This window comes from Alternaria novae-zelandiae (genome assembly GCF_023758075.1).
Source record: "Alternaria novae-zelandiae strain BMP 2774 chromosome Unknown scaffold_10, whole genome shotgun sequence".
Lineage (NCBI taxonomy): Eukaryota > Fungi > Ascomycota > Dothideomycetes > Pleosporales > Pleosporaceae > Alternaria > Alternaria novae-zelandiae.
This window is the reverse complement of record NW_026056970.1, coordinates 1,226,170-1,242,224: the sequence shown is the minus strand read 5'-3', so window position 1 is coordinate 1,242,224 and position 16,055 is coordinate 1,226,170. Positions and strand designations below refer to the sequence as shown.

The 16,055-nt window shown below is 53.3% G+C and overlaps 5 protein-coding genes across 5 annotated transcripts; 2 read left to right on the top strand and 3 right to left on the bottom strand.

The window, feature by feature from the left end:
* Positions 1-2,555: 2,555 nt before the first annotated feature.
* On the bottom strand, positions 2,556-5,171 carry J4E88_005773 (uncharacterized protein; the record flags this gene model as incomplete). Its single annotated transcript, XM_049399406.1, has 1 exon — positions 2,556-5,171. The coding sequence occupies one exon, from the start codon at positions 5,169-5,171 to the stop codon at positions 2,556-2,558; it is 2,616 nt and encodes an 871-aa protein (XP_049255197.1).
* A 701-nt stretch (positions 5,172-5,872) lies between these two features.
* On the top strand, positions 5,873-7,704 carry J4E88_005772 (uncharacterized protein; the record flags this gene model as incomplete). Its single annotated transcript, XM_049399405.1, has 3 exons — positions 5,873-5,962; positions 6,293-6,362; positions 6,410-7,704. 3 exons carry the CDS (start codon positions 5,873-5,875, stop codon positions 7,702-7,704), a joined length of 1,455 nt encoding a protein of 484 aa, XP_049255196.1.
* Positions 7,705-7,876: 172 nt separating this feature from the next.
* Positions 7,877-9,218, bottom strand: J4E88_005771 (uncharacterized protein; the record flags this gene model as incomplete). The annotated part of the gene is made up of 2 exons (XM_049399404.1): positions 7,877-8,316; positions 8,771-9,218. 2 exons carry the CDS (start codon positions 9,216-9,218, stop codon positions 7,877-7,879), a joined length of 888 nt encoding a protein of 295 aa, XP_049255195.1.
* Positions 9,219-9,826: 608 nt separating this feature from the next.
* J4E88_005770 (uncharacterized protein) lies at positions 9,827-13,462 on the bottom strand (the record flags this gene model as incomplete). Its single annotated transcript, XM_049399403.1, has 1 exon — positions 9,827-13,462. One exon carries the CDS (start codon positions 13,460-13,462, stop codon positions 9,827-9,829), a length of 3,636 nt encoding a protein of 1,211 aa, XP_049255194.1.
* Positions 13,463-13,849: 387 nt separating this feature from the next.
* On the top strand, positions 13,850-15,438 carry J4E88_005769 (uncharacterized protein; the record flags this gene model as incomplete). Its single annotated transcript, XM_049399402.1, has 3 exons — positions 13,850-13,855; positions 13,913-14,052; positions 14,256-15,438. The coding sequence occupies 3 exons, from the start codon at positions 13,850-13,852 to the stop codon at positions 15,436-15,438; spliced, it is 1,329 nt and encodes a 442-aa protein (XP_049255193.1).
* Positions 15,439-16,055: the final 617 nt, after the last annotated feature.

Here is a 16,055-nt window from a genome sequence, read left to right as displayed (position 1 = left end):
TATCAGCATAATGCTAATTCTCGGATCTCTGCTGCCCCTCCGCGGTGCTTCCACGGCACCAGCCTCTGACGTCACGTCACGGCTGTCATTTTCAGCAACCGTACAAGCAACCCGAGTCCTTCAACAACATCCAAGGCCATGGCACCTAGCTGGCGAGTCTCCGTATACTCTCGTGCAGCTAGGCATACGCACTTGATGCACTGTCGGCGCATACTCGCCGAGCCCGAAAGTTGGACAGACGAATCACCGCCTGCCCTGCTGCACCACCACTGAGGCTGTGCTGTCATACTGCACCCTTCTGGGCACGCTTGCGAACCCCGCTGCTATTCGTCCACTCAGGCCTCTTTTCTCTCTCCTGCGCGAATAACTTCCATGCCGTGCAGCCATTGAGCCACAATCTACCGGCTTGGTGGCGCGGGCGCCCAGTTCGGTCGCATGCCAGCCAGCAAGCAGAGCAAGTGCAAACGAGCTAGAGTCTAGATGCCAACTCTAGACCTCAGCATCTTACTATGCAACGCCTGCACATGACAAAGCCTTCGTATACGTACGTCTGGCGCAGCACTTGCTCACATTCCGCAGCACCACCAGCCATCAAGGCCATCTGGCGTCTACGCCGACGGTCAGCATGAACGCCTCTCCGGACAACCTGCCGCGCCCAGTGCAGCGACAAGTCCACATCCACATCTACCGCGTTATGCCAGCTTTGCGAGCTCACCTGTCAAGTCTGTCAGCGCCAGCCGCAAATTCTGATCTACATGGTCCCGTCCTCTGAGCGGAGTCGGTCTTTAGTCCGGCAATCTCCGTCCCAGTGCCATGGAGTGACTTGACCCGACCAGCTTCCCCGATTCCACTGGCCATGAGACCTTTGAATCTTGAAACACTCGTCTTGAGTCAACAACGACTTAAGACGTCACAGCTGTCACTGCTTCATGCCCGCGCGGGTCCTGCCGCCCAATCAAAACCACCTCATCCCTCCAGCGTAGCCAGCAACCCATGCTAAGATGAGGATAAGCCCTACCTATCAGATCTGCATCGCAGGTACAGGCAAAGCCAGTTTACACGATACCGATTATCGGCCAACCTCATGGAAACTCGTGAAAACGTTTACTGCGCCATTCTCCAGCAGCTGCACAATTTTCGCACTGGAGCAAGGCTGAGCATGGGACGCGTCATCAGCACGCAGAGGAGATTTCAACCTCAATTTGGGAGAGACAATTACAATTGAAGCAGCTGAACACTTGGTGACAGTACTACACGCGGGCTTACACCGGTCTCTCGAACAAGGCCATGCCTACACGTCTTTGTCATGCGTAGCATTGGCAGGCTGATAATCACTTGGCCGGCCTTATACACTTACCATAGACTTACTACAGCCATCGAACTTCAGAAGCATCCAACTGCAGACTTGAAAGATCGTCCCTGCCAACACATCTCTGTGTACCATCTTTGGCGCTCTCTGTACCCCTCTCCAAAGGCCGCGTACACAGAGACACACTTTCTTGCATCCAGAACCTCCTACTCACTCAATGTCATGATCCAGAAGCCGCAGCAACCTAGTCGCACGTTCTATTCCCTATACCCAGCGAACCGCAAGCCACCCGTCCGCCCCGGCCGCTGCGCACCAGCGTCGGAGTCAAACAGACCCATCATGCCATTATCCACAACCGCTCACTTCCGTCTCAGCCCGTCTCTCATAGCGACCCTGACGCATAAACCACGGAAAGACATTGGGCGACCGCTAATCGGCCCGCCTCAGACCGTAAAAAGGGGTCTAGTGTCCAGAACCCTCAGACCCTGACCCATTATCTGGCTGAACTCTTACCCATCGAGCCACAGAACACACACACTGCTGTTTCACGGTCTTCGACCCCGAAATCCAGTCATGCCACATTCACTTTCCCATCACTGGATGCGCTGCTACTCCCTACTAGATGTGAAATGTGAAAGGCCTTCGAGACGGCTTTGACGCGACGCGCGTCTCGTGTCGTCTTTGAACTGGCGGTCGATGCTCTCTTGCCGTCCCGTAGGTTTTGACAACTCACAGCTCCGTGCAAGCCTCACTTGGTTTCCCCATGATCGCTGGTCTTGGGTGAGCTTGTTGCACTTTACGCGTTTCAGGGACAGACGATGTGGGAGCTGGGCTGGGCTGGAGGCGAGCGTCGTGAGGATATGGAGTAATGCGTTTCGCATAGGGCGCTATCGTGAACAGAGTAGCCATCTACTATGAGGGCCTCACTTGTAAACCTAATCGCTCTCTCTTGAATCATGCGAGCCTGGGGAGTTCGATTAGCTCGGACTGTCTGTCGACTGGTAGGCATAGTCGCCAACCGATGCCATGAGTGGCGGATGACTGCAATCAATTCAACTCGTCCTCAAGGAAACCGTCAAGAAGGTCGTCACTACGTTCGCGGTATAGTATAGCGAGCTGTGGGACGTGTTCTTCAGAGAACATATCGGTGTCGGGTTATTTCAACCTCGACACAGAGAAGATGATTGTCAGCGAAGTGTCATTGATACATCATTATACAGACATTATACATAGCATCCGAGGCTTTCTATATCCTCTTCTCACCCTGCTCAGGCTCGTCCTTAAGGAAGTCATGAACATCCTCCTCATCCACACTACCAGGCTCGCGCTCAAGTCCATTGGTCGTACCTTCGTGACTATACTCCATGACAGGCGGCTGCTGATACTGCTGCTGACCATACTGCGCGCTCCCAACCTGTTCAAACTGCGCAGTCGCCTGCTGGTACTGTGGCTGGCCCATCATCCCCCCCTCAAAATCCCCCACTCCCCTCCCCTCACCCCCCATATACTCCCCTCCATCCATCTCCCCCGCCAACCCCAACTCGCGAATCGTCCTCACGAAAAACGCCTCTCCCTTCCGATCCCCCATGATACCCCCTCGCGCCACACCCTCACCACGCGCCACATCCCTCACAATCGCGCGCGCACGCTCGTAATCGCCATCCTGCGCCAACGCACGCACAACAGCGGCCATGGCGCCCCAACCAGGCAGATTCTGTTTTTTGCTCATGCGCGTGAGCACGCTCATCATCTTGCCCACCTCGCCAAAGGACGCATAGCCTTCTAGCAAGCGGTCGAAGAGGACGCGGTCGCTGGGCATGCGCGGTGCGCTGAAGAGGCGGAGGACGATGTCGTCGACGCCGGCGATGTTGGGGGGGTCGGATTGGAAGTAGTGTGTTATAAGCGATGTATAAACATGTACACTAGGGACGAATTTGCGGGATGTCATGTGTTCCATTACGGCGCGCATGGCGTGGAAATTGGAGTATTTTTTGAGGAGCCGGTCGATGGCTGTGGCGTAGATGTAGTCGTTCATTTTGAGGCCGTTGGCTTCGAGGTCGTTTAGGATCTTGAGGATGCGTTCGGTTTGTTGGGTTGGGGTGAGGTTGTCGAAGACTTGGTTGTCGAAGGCGGCGCTGATGAGCATGGTGTGGGTGGCTGCGTCGCCTTCCAGTCCGTCTTTTTCCATCTGTGCGAGGATCTTGAAGGCGGTGCTCCTGTCGTTTGCTCTCAGGTAGAGCTGTACGAGGGAGTTGTACGTGATGGCGTCGGGCTTGATTTGGAAGTTCCTCGACCAGGTGAGCAGCTTTTGTACTAACTCTACTTTCTTCTGGTGGTGTATTCTCTCGCTACGGTTTTGTACAATGGCGGATATGGCGCCGTTGATGACCTCGATAGAAGGCTTTGTGCATGCGTTCGCCGCTTTGCTGGAAGATGGGACCTTTTTGGGCCCCTTTTGTCCTTTGGTCTGCTTCTGAGAGTTGGCGAGAGCGTGCTCGGCTGCAAGCCAGCGTTTGCCCATATCGTCCAGAGCGACAAAGGCTTCGTTGACCTGTTTCAGGGACATCAAGCCGTTGATACGGGCCGTCCAAGCATAGTTGCTTGGCTCTAGACCAGTTCTCAGCATGCGCTGCCACATTGCGTTGAGGCCATCAAGATCCCTCGCCTTTGCGCACCCTTCCAAAAGTGCAACCCAGGAGTGCATATTTGGCTCGACCTTGTGAGCGATCATGTGATTCCAGACCTCGACGGAGCGCTGTGGGCTGAGAACAGTCATGTACCCAGAAAGAAAGGCGTTGTATATAGCGGGGGGTATAGTCTTGTCTTGCGTGGCGTATGTTTTCTCGGTCTCTCGCCACATGCTGTCCAGCGTGGCTGCCGAGCTTTTGCTTGACACAGCACGCGCTATCCTGGTCATGTAGAATGATTCCAAGTTGGAGAACTCGTCGCCTGTATTATCTGGACCAAGGGTCTCGCCGGCTTTTCCAAGAGCTACTAGGGCTTTTCGTGGAGCGTCATTGATCTCCTCCATAATCGTGACCTGGAGATCTTCTGGTAGGTTCTTAAAGTCCGGGGTTTCTGTGTGTTTCAATACTGAGTTTACAAACGAACCGGCAAGTAGTTGTCTAAGGAAGGCTAGAAAGGGAGCGGCTTCCTTTTGTGTCTTTGGATCCAGTGCGTCCGAAATACTGTAAAAATAAACAGCACAAAAAGCCAAGGCAGGACTAGCGACATAGTTGGGAATGTAGCCTTGCAAGCGCATGTTAAACTGTCTCTGATCAAGCATATCCGGAATTGTGTCGACAGGTGGTAAGTGCCATTCAGTGCTGACAGACTCTACTGTACCGCTTCCTGGCCCCATGCATTGAAAGAAGAGTCGCCATACAGACAGTAGCTCTGTGACTAGTGAAGGGATGTCTCTTGCCGATCCAGAAGGCGAGTTCACAGCACGTATGATTTCATACGTTAAATAACCTATCGTTGGTCTGACCCAGTATTCTTTCCGAGCAATGCCAAGCTGCGCATATTTGAGAAGTACTGCAGTTGGTGTAACCTTCAAACCCGGGCTGGCTGCGCAAAAGGTACTCGAGACAGCTCTGAGGAGTTTCGCAAATACCCGGTCTTCACTTAGTAGCTGCGCATCGCGATCTGTTGGCTCCGTCAAGGCTTTGCAGTCGCGTGAAGTATAGATGCGCTCAAACGCTTTCCAGGCTCCATTGATCTTGCCATAGTGGAGAGCGTCAAGCACTGGATCAGCAAAGGCTGTGCCCATTCCAGACGAGCCGTTCCGTACTGCATCGACGTATGCAGGTTCCTCTCCACCACCAACATGTGTTGAGCCCTGGTTCGTTTCGTTGTACATGAGTCTGGAGTATCGGCCAAGTGGTCGTTGGCTGCGGGGAGGTTGCCCGCCGTCTACGCTCGTAAATCGTATATTTGGCCCGTTGCGATTCGTTTCCTGTGTGCCGTCTTCCTCATCTCTATCTTGCGTAGGTGCTTCTTCATTTGGCGGTTCGGCGGCATCGTGTGGTTTTCGGCCGGCCAGCGAAACAATCGTGGCTCTAGGTTGCCATTGAGGGCTTCGCACGGGGGCAATCCGTCGGGCAAGGCGTGTCCGGCACTGTCGACATACGTATGCGTTTAGCATAATGCTGTGGCGAGCCTGAAGGGGGTGGAGGGGTGTGAACGCTGGCGACGATGGTTAGCTGGTGAGATCGAAACTTTTTGGCGTATGAGTTTGCACACCTACAATCGCTTTTCAAGCCCTCATTTGCGCGGATCTGTCGAATCAAAGAACGCCCCTAAGTCCAGTATACCGTCCCGCGTGGATTGTTGTACAGAAATGCGTGCAGCCACAAATCGCGTGAAGGTGTCGCGATGCTGTGCGGAATACCTCCGGCCAATGAGACGCCATGACGTCCACACGCTTCACGTGACTGCGGGCTTTCTCCAGAAACCTTCCAGGCCACCTCAACCTCATTGTTCATGCTCTGCATAGCGGAAGAGCTATAATCAAAGATCAATCTTTATCGCTGAGCCTCAGTGTGATTGATAGAACATACGATGACGACCCTGATCCCACGGCAGTTCTATTCGCAGGAGGAGCTCGATAAGCTTTATCCGAAAGAGCTTGAATTGCAGCTCGTACAGATTGTGAGCACCAATGTCATAGCTTCTTTTCGTGCCACCACTAACTGAGATGCTAGTTACTTCGCCATGGTGGGTAACATTGATGTGTTACCGACATGTTGGCAAGCTCGTATACTGACGTATACACATAGGCGAAAGAAGCCCTGTATCTCCGCGATTCCAAAATGTAGGCATTCCAGTCCGTGCATGATAATGCCATTGTTAACATCATCAGACTGGATTGCCACCTTGTAAGACATCTCTCACGAGCTGACTGAGGGGTTTCTGACTGAAGAAGATTGGCCCTACTGCAACTCCGCCCGACAACTTACCAGTATAATACTGAATACCAAGGACTTCTCGAAATGGGATCAGCTGAAATACCGCCGTCGCCTTGAAACTTTTGGCATGGATGATGGACCCGGTAATACATTTGCTTGTTCACTCCGGTCGGTCACTAACAACAACCAGTCATTGCATCAGGACCTAAAGGCGAATTCGATGCCATATGTCAACCCGGTGAACTCACAGACAAGGGCCGTGAAACAACTCTAGCCCTAGGAGAGCGTCTTCGTCATCTCTACGTCAACCAGCTCAATTTCATGCCCGAGCTCATCTCCGATAGTGACATGATCTATCTACGCGCAACGCCTATTCCCCGCGCTCTAGAGTCTCTTCAACAAGCCTTCTGGGGCTTCTACCCACCATCCGCAAGAACTGCAGACTTCCCTCCTCCAACAATCATCACCCGAACCCCGGCAGATGAAACGCTCTTCCCCAACGATGCAAGCTGTAGACGTTTCGCTCAATTGAGCCGAGCATTCGCGCAACGTGCAGCTGAGCGTTGGAACGACACCGATGACATGCGCTACCTCACCAAGGTGCTTTCGAAATGGATGCCAGGAGAGCAAAAGGTAGCGGTGGACTCTCACCCTAGGCTTTCCGGTATTATGGACACTCTCAACGCCACCGACGCACACGGTCCGGAGACCAAGCTTCCCAAGGAATTCTACGACCCCAAAGCCCGTGCCATTATCGATAAGATCGCGGTCGAGGAATGGTACGCAGGCTACACTGAGTCTTCCGAGTACCGTATGCTCGGCATCGGCGGCCTAATGGGCGACATCACCTCCCGAATGGTCGGCAGCGTCGAGCGCAACGGCAACTCCGGCATCGTCGAAGTCGGTGGCGTAGACGGAAAACTAGGCAAAGGACGAGGCGGCGAAACCAACATCCGCTTCGCCATGTCAGGATGCCACGATACTACACTAGCCGGTGTCCTGACCTCACTCGGTGCCTTCAACGGCGAAAAATGGCCCCCATTCACCTCTCACATCGCCGTCGAAATGTTCCGCAAGCGAAACCCCACCTCCATCACAAACCCTCCCGTCGCCCCCACAGAGCAAAACCCCGCTCTCAAAAGCCAAAGCTGGTGGTCCTCCCTCTTCGGCAGCACAAAAACCACTTCCGACTCCAGCCTCACCCCCGAAGGCATAGCCCGCAAGCCCATCACCGATCTCACTACCGCACAACGCGATCAACTAAACGACTACTACGTCCGTCTCCGGTACAACGACAAAGTCATGGAGATACCCGGTTGCAAAGCACCGGGCAAGCATCTCGACGGCGATACGAGTTTCTGCACGCTGGACGCGTTCAAGGCTATTGTGGATAGGTATACGCCGAAGAATTGGAAGGCGGCTTGTGCGAGTCGGTTGGATGAGCCGGCTTTTCCGTCTAGGATCGAGCCCGCGGGTTATGAGTAGTTTGTTGTGCGAAGGGTGAATACAGTTTGAGGGGAAATGAGGATATTGGCGGTATAGATTGTTGACATGTTGCATGGAAAGGATAGAGATAGACTAGATACAACATGATTCTATTTCCCGACTTCCATCTCTCCAGCTATAAAGCCTCTCTTGGAAAACATGCTCCTTCCCCCTACATCCCCGCACACAGCCCGCCGCGTACCACACCCCAAAGCTTTCCGCGACGTTCTCTCGCAAGCCGGTCATACTTTTCCTCCAGCCCCATAATCTTCACACCGCGTTCCCTCAGTTCCCCTCTTAACCCTTCCATCTCTTCTCTCAGCTCCGAAATCCTTGTCCAATCTTGTGTTTGGAGCTGCGCCTGGAGAACTCCAACCTGCTGGCTCAACTCCATTTTTTCAGCCCTCAGCTCAGAGATGGTTTGTCCGTTTTGGATTTGAGATTGTAGAAGTTGGTGGCGGAGTTCTAGGTTCTTTGCATGAAGTGAAGACATGGTTCTGTTGAGGTCTTGTACTTCTGTGTTGTCGGCGCGATGCGTGTAGTAGGTGAAGATGGAGGCGACGACGCCGTCGAGGGCGCTGTTGGTGAGGGTGGCGAGGCGGGAGATGAGGTCTGTGGTGAATGTGAATAGGGGGAAGGAGGATAGGGAGTTGGATGGCATGGTGGGGTGGGTGTGTTGGTGGTTTGGCTGGTGGAAGGAAGGATGGAGATGGTGGGGATGTGATGATGATGGTGGATGTGATGATGATGGTGGATGTGATGATGATGGTGGATGTGATGATGATGGTGGATGTGATGATGATGGTGTTGCTGTGGTGCTAGATTATACGTTATAAATACAGTATTTCACGCAAGTACAGATCGTCAATATTGTCTTACTTCACAAAGGATGTTAGTCTTGAGTATGTGTTCAGCACATAGACCAAATGATAAGACATGTCAAGTACAACAGATTGTCCATTGATCCTGCGACATATCGAAAGTGTCTCATCTGATGACTTAGATGCTCAAGCTCCCTTCCTACATTTCCCGAAAACCCTTCGTCCAAGATATGACTTCAGTCTACCAAAGACATTCCGCCGCTTTGACACCTCATCACGCTCCTCATTCGCGACAATACCACCACTGCCTTTACTCGCACCTTCCGCATCTGCATCCCCTTCTTCTTCTTCCTCCTCCTCCTCCTCATACCTCCGCACCCTCGCTTCTTCCGCCTCAGCCTCCAGCCTTTCCCTTTCCTCCTCCTTCTCCTTCTCCTTCTCCGCTCTAGCCCTCGCCCTCGCCGCCCTCTCCCTCAACATCTCCTTCCGTTCCTTCAAATGCGCAGCGTAATCCTCTGCAACAGTCACACTGGTATCGTACCTCGCCGCTTCATCTGGAAAGTCCAACGGTTTCGCGTTGGATGGGAGGCCTAAACGTGCCATGTATTGTTCCCAGGACTCGGTGGTGGGACGTGGATCGGGTCCGGTTTGTGTGGGTTTGATGTCCGCGATGATGTGAATCTGGAATGACATGGTTGTTGATGTATTGAGGGTATGTTAGGCAAGGTGTAATTGTGACCTTACGGGTTGGAGAAAAGGGAAGAGCCACTATGGTGTTTCAGTTGCGTGATGGACTTGGGAACACATGGCAGAGCGTTAATGTAGACTTCTTTGACCCCTTTCACCGAAGCGTACAAAGGCCTACATCTTTTTTTTAGCGCAACACGCAATTCACTTCAGTGCCGAGAGGGATGCGAAGCTATTCTAGCCCCGCTTGCGAGTGCACACAGAGAGCAGTCTATCACGAATGAATTTTGGTATTTTACATGTATACCCTTTACTGTACATGGTCAACTGAAGCCGCTGTACACAGAGCCCTGTCTAATCAAGATAACCTCTGGTCGCACGGCTGACACCTGATGTACAAGACCCACGCCGCTAGTAAACACATTCGAACAAGTGGCCTAGTCCGCTGACAGTAGATTCTAGACACCAGACAAACACCCCGCCGGTAGTATCTTACAGCTTCATCAGTCCTCCCATGACATACCAAGCCGCTGAAACCGGGACGAAAGTTCAGAAACATCTATGTGACATGTCAGCATACACGCAATGAGATCAGAGCGTTCAAAAGCATTCCACTAACTCGCAGAAGCCTCATCAGCCACCCTATCCGAATGCCGTATGGTGCCTGTAAAACGCCCTGTACCACCAGCAAGCATGCCATCAAACTCAGCAGCGCGAGCTGCTTCAGCGTCTTCCCAGCCGGTTCGCAAGTCCCAGGCAGCGTCTAGTGCAGCCAGCTCAGAAGGATCGATGTCTTGCACAATGTCACCCAGGTGGCTCCACTTGGCGCTCAGCATAGCAGGCGCAAGAGCGACAATACGCTTGCTAAGCATCTGGTTGCGCCAGTGAGCAGCCATGCCAAGAGGATCGACATCAGCTTGATCAAAGGATGAGCTGGACAGCTTAGCATAACCGCATGAAACAAACTCGATTGTTCGCAGTGAGGTAGTGCGCTCTCCGTCGGCCTTGGAATGCTCAGATCCAAAGTCGGAGAGATTGGTGCCGGGTGAGATTCGATCAATGATGTCCATCCAAGAGCCTTCACGGGGCTGTGCCTTGAGTACAGACTGAGCGTCGCCTGGAACTGGATTGTTTGCTAACGCAGGAAGGGGTTGAGGCTGCTGTCCCAGAATTAACTGCGTTTGCAATTGATGGACCTGTTGAGCGAGCTGGGCCACAGTGGCGAAATTGATATGCTGTTGAGCGATTGCTTGAACCTGCTGGTTTGGCTGCGCCTGTGGCTGCACCGGAGCTTGGGGTTGGCCTTGGGGTTGAACTTGAGCTGGTGCTTGACCTTGACCTTGAGGTTGATGTTGAGCTTGATTATGTGGCTGTTGTCCTGGGTTGTTGGGCACCTGTCCGATCTGCTGTTGCAGTTGGTTATGTAAGGCCGCTATATTGTTGTTTTGAAAACCTCCAGCGTGGGCCTGTAGGTGTTGAAGTTGCGTTTGAAGCGTCTGGATATAAGCCTGAAGGAACTGCTGCTGATTTGGCACTAATTGCGGACCTTGGGCACCGACAGCGCCAAATAGTGCACCTACCGGAAGATGAGGCGGCATTATATTGTGAAATACCGCTGGTTGCGGGTGTGGGTTGGCGTTAGGACGCAGCACGCCCGTAAGTGACACCGAATCCAATACCAAAGTCTGCAACTTGTACCGATCGTGCATCTTGACGAATTCGCGCAAAGCTGGTGGCGTAATCCAGCAGTTGTTAAGCACGAGTTGTTCTACATGAGGGAACTGAATCAAACCTGCCTTCACAAGAGCTGCATCAGTCGCGACCAGCACCGTAGGGTGGATAGAAGGAGGATTCTCTGAACGACCTCGTATATCCATTACGGGAGCAGGAAATAGCAGTTTGTTCCTCGCGTATAGTCCCTCAGCATGTTCGCCTCCAGTGACAAAACCAACTTTCAGATGACGGATGTTCGCTCGACCAGCAACATGATGGCGGAGTAGGTCGAATAGTATACCATGGCTTTGCGTGGGGCTAATCTTTGGCGCGTCAACGAAGCCGGCCTCGTCCTTTTGCACAGTTCGCCAGCATGGGATCACCATGATAGTAACGTTGTGGAGTTCTGGTAGTGCGTCCCAGAAATCCGAACGATTTAGCATCGGAAGGTAACGATCGGAGAGCCCGGAAATGTTCAGCGTATGTACGTGTTCGAACGTGGTCGGGTTGTCGATGATAGAGAGCATGTACGAAGACATGAACGCTCGTTGGGCCCACTCAGTCTCCAATAGCCATTCTTTCTGCGCTTTGGTGAGCTTGGCGGGTATGACAGGGTTCACAAGGTGCGCTCCTTCCGATGGCATTTTACTCGATGAGAACAGAATACCTGTACCTGAAGGTGGTGGGGTTGACACAAAGCGCTCCAGAACATACGGGTCTTCGAAGCTATTAGGAACAGGGAGATCGCCGGGTTCATAAGGAGTAGCAGCATGGAGAAGCTGAGGATCCAAGTAGGGCATCTGTGGTTGCTCATCTGCAAGATTGTTGGCATCCTTCAGCTCGGCAAGAGGAAGTTGACCATCCATCCTGTATAGTGTGGCCAGTCTAACATCGCTACCAGCGTTCTGGTGGCATGCTTCAATGTGATTCCAAAGTTCCTGTTGGGCCTGGGCTCTACGATCTGGGATGGCTTTGGCAGTGCCAAAGACGCGAGATGGCTTTTGCAAGACACGTGCTCGAATAGATCTGTCCGGTCCGTTCAGCCATCCTAAACCGCTATCAATGGAAAGCGCCAGTTCCCTGACACTTTTAAGCTCGGAAAATGCTGTTTTCATCCGCGGTGTTTCATCAGCGGCATTTTCGAGTCCAGCGACAGTATCGAAGCGACGATACTCTTCATGTGGCCAGTCGTAGTTACCCCAAAAGCTTGTCTTTTTCTCCGTCAGTGACTTGACGGGCGGCATGGAAAGCGATTCTTCGTTGACTTCAAAGCTCATGCCAAACTTCCTAATGTGTGTACCGAAGCCGCGGAAGACGTCGAGGCCATGGCCGTTGTACACTTCATCGCCGTTTGCGTTCTTCCATAAGTAGCTGGGTTGCTCGATTCGTGCGCGCTTTTTGCCCTTGAAGTCAGGCTTGTGCTCTTGTGCTAGCATGCCGTAGATCTCGGTATTGAAGGGAACAACCACTGTCCGGAAGATGACCTGCGAGACCGATTTGTTCATCTCGCGGCTTACAAGACGTAGTGATTTTATGTCGTCGCGGTTGAGGTGTTCCGCAATCATCTCTACGAGCTCAACCGGCAGCTTCCATTTCGGGCGCCCAACCGAAGGACTAGGAAGAGCGTCATGCGACGCCTCATTCCTTGCAGTCTTTACAGCCTTCTTTCCACTTTTCTTAGAGGGGGGATGCTTTGGATCCTGATCAGATGCGAGCAGTTTGCTCTTGTCGAGCAGGTAGTATTTGGCGGGTAGTTTTGTGGAACTGCGGCATTCGGGCCAGATATCGTTCGCTTGAGGGTTGGGGCTGATGCTGTTGTATAGCATGGCACTGACGGCACCCCTGAAGTTAAGGACGTGTGCGATGGCCTTTTCTTCTGGGCCCTCATAGCTATCGCGCGAGCGCTTCGAAGGGCCGGGCATGATGTGGTGATGTGAGTAGTTGAAGGGACGGTGGAGATTGCTCGCGGGTGACGAGGGGCCTCCAAAGGGAGCTGGTGCACCAACTGGAATTCGGTCTGCTTCGTCGTCCCAGTCGCCGTCGGTGAAGTGAACGCGCCGGGAGTGGGCACCGGAATCACTATCACTGTGATCGTATATGCCCGAATCCTGTTCTCCAAACCTCTCGGCGTCTTCCAACAGGTCCATGTGCAAGGCAATCGCAAGCTCGTGGTCGTAGGGATCTTCTGACATTGAGCCTCCGCCTTCGCCTTCGCCTTCACCTTCTGGTGCTTGAGGGGTCGGGTTGTACAGTGAGTGAGCGAAAGGAGGATGCCTTCGCCGTCCACGTGGGTCGAGGCGGTATCTGTATGGGCGGCCGCGTGACGAGGAGCCTCGGTGAGATGTCGCTCCTGGGTTTGCGAAGTATTGATGAATGAGAGGCTGATATATGTTGGGCGGGTTGTTCGCGGCTTCGGGACGTGGGGAGGGTGTAGGGCTAGCAAAGAGGGTCGCGGGCTGTTGCACGTCAGCATATGGCAGGAGCGAAGGGGTAATGATGGCCTCATGCCTGCCAAAAGCAGATGTTGCTGTCGGCATGCACGTGCGGCGTGCCGTAACGGCGGAAGGTGCGTATGAGGTTTGCCGTACCTGGGCAGGAGCGTTTGTTTGGGTTCCGCTACTCTCACCTTCCGTGTCCTCGGGCGCGGCTTCGTTCGAGCGCAATGCCCACCATGGCGCCAGCCTTTGGGTGATACTGCGCCTTCCTTCGTTGTTCGCCATGATCTCGTGACTGAGCCAGACCGCTCCTTGGCCGATCTACGACGTCTCGGGACTCCAGATAGCTTCCGAAGGGCACGCGGTATAGCGGTAATACAGCACTGCGCCCATTGAGCCGCGACGGCAGGCTATTGGGAACCGGCGGATGTTTCTGTACCCGAATGTCTATTAGTAAGATGACACAAAGAGATCAGTGTGCATGTCGCGATGAAAGTGAGGTTCGGCACGGTGGCATGCGGTGGTGTTGCATGCTTCAATGACAAGCCCAAGCCCAAGAAGTTGTTTGTGCTGGAGCCGCAAACGCGCCCCGCCGAGCCCATGCACGATGTCATCCCGCTCTGCGAACCATCCCCAGGTCTCCGCATTTGCGCCACGGCCGACATTACCCCTGCCAGCAAGATGCTCTCTCAGTACTTCTAATGCTATCGCATCTTTACCGCTTGTAGCTCTTCTCAGTGTCGCGCCTTATTGTTCACTGTGATCAACCCCGTCTTCCGCTCCTGCCCTGTGCCTCAGTGGGCGTCGATAGATGCGCACCCCTCGCCATCTATCTGTCAAATGCCAATTATCCCATTAGGGGAATCTGGGCCTGAGAAGACTACACAAATAGTAGTAAGAAAGAAAAGGAACTGGACTCTGCTCTGATCAGGCGTGCCATCGCCACCCTCACAGACCACGTGCGGAGCGCGGAAATCCGCTCCGCAAGGCTGCAGCATAAACCGCCTGCCCAGCAAGACATACGATCCTCACGTTCTCAACTACCAATGCCCAGCGCCAATTCGCAATCTGTTGAAATCATGGCATCTTCCAATAACGATTCACCACTTCTCGCCCTGCCGCGCGAGTTGCGCGACGAGATTCTTGGTTACCTGATCCTACCGCAGTACGTCTATACATCGACTTCGATAAAGGACACCCAGCATTTGTACAGATCGCGTCAAATACCCATGGATACCTATATTGATACACGCATTTACCTCCCTTCCCGTCCACCTCCAAACATCCTAGCAACGTGTCGGCAGCTACGAGAAGAGTGTCTAGAACACCGTCTTCTGCTGTCAAAGGTCACTCCAACAACGCCAGACTCGGAGGAGCAGCCCTTGAGTAACGTCGTGGCTGCGAGGCTCGGAACCGAATTTGCCGAAGAAGCAGAGCGTGCCTGCGACGATGACGCTCTGCGTATTACAGTGGAGGTCCAGCGCCAGCTACGCGGGGCTCACGGTTACTACGTCCCCACGCGCGAAGAGATGTCGCCTCGTTTCCTCGCACTACTTCCAACTATTGGCAGGACTAAGAAGCTTAGGCTGGCTATCTGGCCCGGATACGACTGGTGGAATGGTGGTCCGCAGGTGTTCATCGATAAACGCGGGAATGCTCGCGTCAACCCTGGTGAGGCAGCGAAGCCCAATGCTGCCTCAGTTGCCATCAGCCGGATCCTCCAGTACTTCCCTAACGTCGAGGAACTCAGGGTGGACGTCCTCATGCAGGCATCTGAGGGTGGTAACTGGGATTTGCCTGACAAGAAATGGGAAAATGTTCAGCCCTGGCTGGATGCACCCGTTACGCCTGTAGTAGGAGAGAGAGTGAGGCAAGTTACTAGAAAGCTAACCGGCTTCTGGAAAACATCAGAACCGGAGCCCTTCTACATTCAGCACGAGATTCGTCAATCGGGTAATACTTGGAAGGTCGACAGGAAAGGCGATATGGGCACCGTGAGTCGCTTTCGAGCCAGACCCGTTTATCCGTCGCTTACAATTCCAGCCGACGATGAAGTCCTTCTGCGATACCGGCAATGAAGCCGACATGGAATTTCTCAGATCGCTCGTGGTTGAAGAATCTTTCGTCCGAGATGATTAGAAGACATGAAGCTGAGGTCATGTCTAGACCCGCATGAGCGTCGGAAAATTACCGTGGCCCTATTCCCTAGTCCACCGGCGTTTATATTGCCCTCATCAAGCATCGGCGAAATGTTTCAGGCGCGCGGAATGACTTGTGGGGAAGCTTGACTTGACGGACAGGGATCCATGCGCGCGGAGCATTCCCGACGCATCGCAAGATCGATGCACACCACGAAGAACATCGTCTTTGGAGAACGAGCTGCTGATCAGCTTCTGAGGTTCTTCCGTCAGCTCCATCAATACTAAACTACCAGCCAAATCCACCAATGTGCCAAGTGGCCCTCCCACCTTTCTCGGATGATCGACAAGTCTACGGCCTGACCATGGGACACCCTTGAGAGGAGTAGCGTCTCGTTCGGGCATAGCTTGCTTGACATGTTCATTCCTTCGAAACAACGGAGTCGACTACGAACACAGATACTCCGTGAGCACGTTCTCCTCTTTCTATTTCTTAGCTCGTACGATGTCTGACGTTGTACTTAAAGCCGATCTACATCTTCCCAAGTCTCCAACAC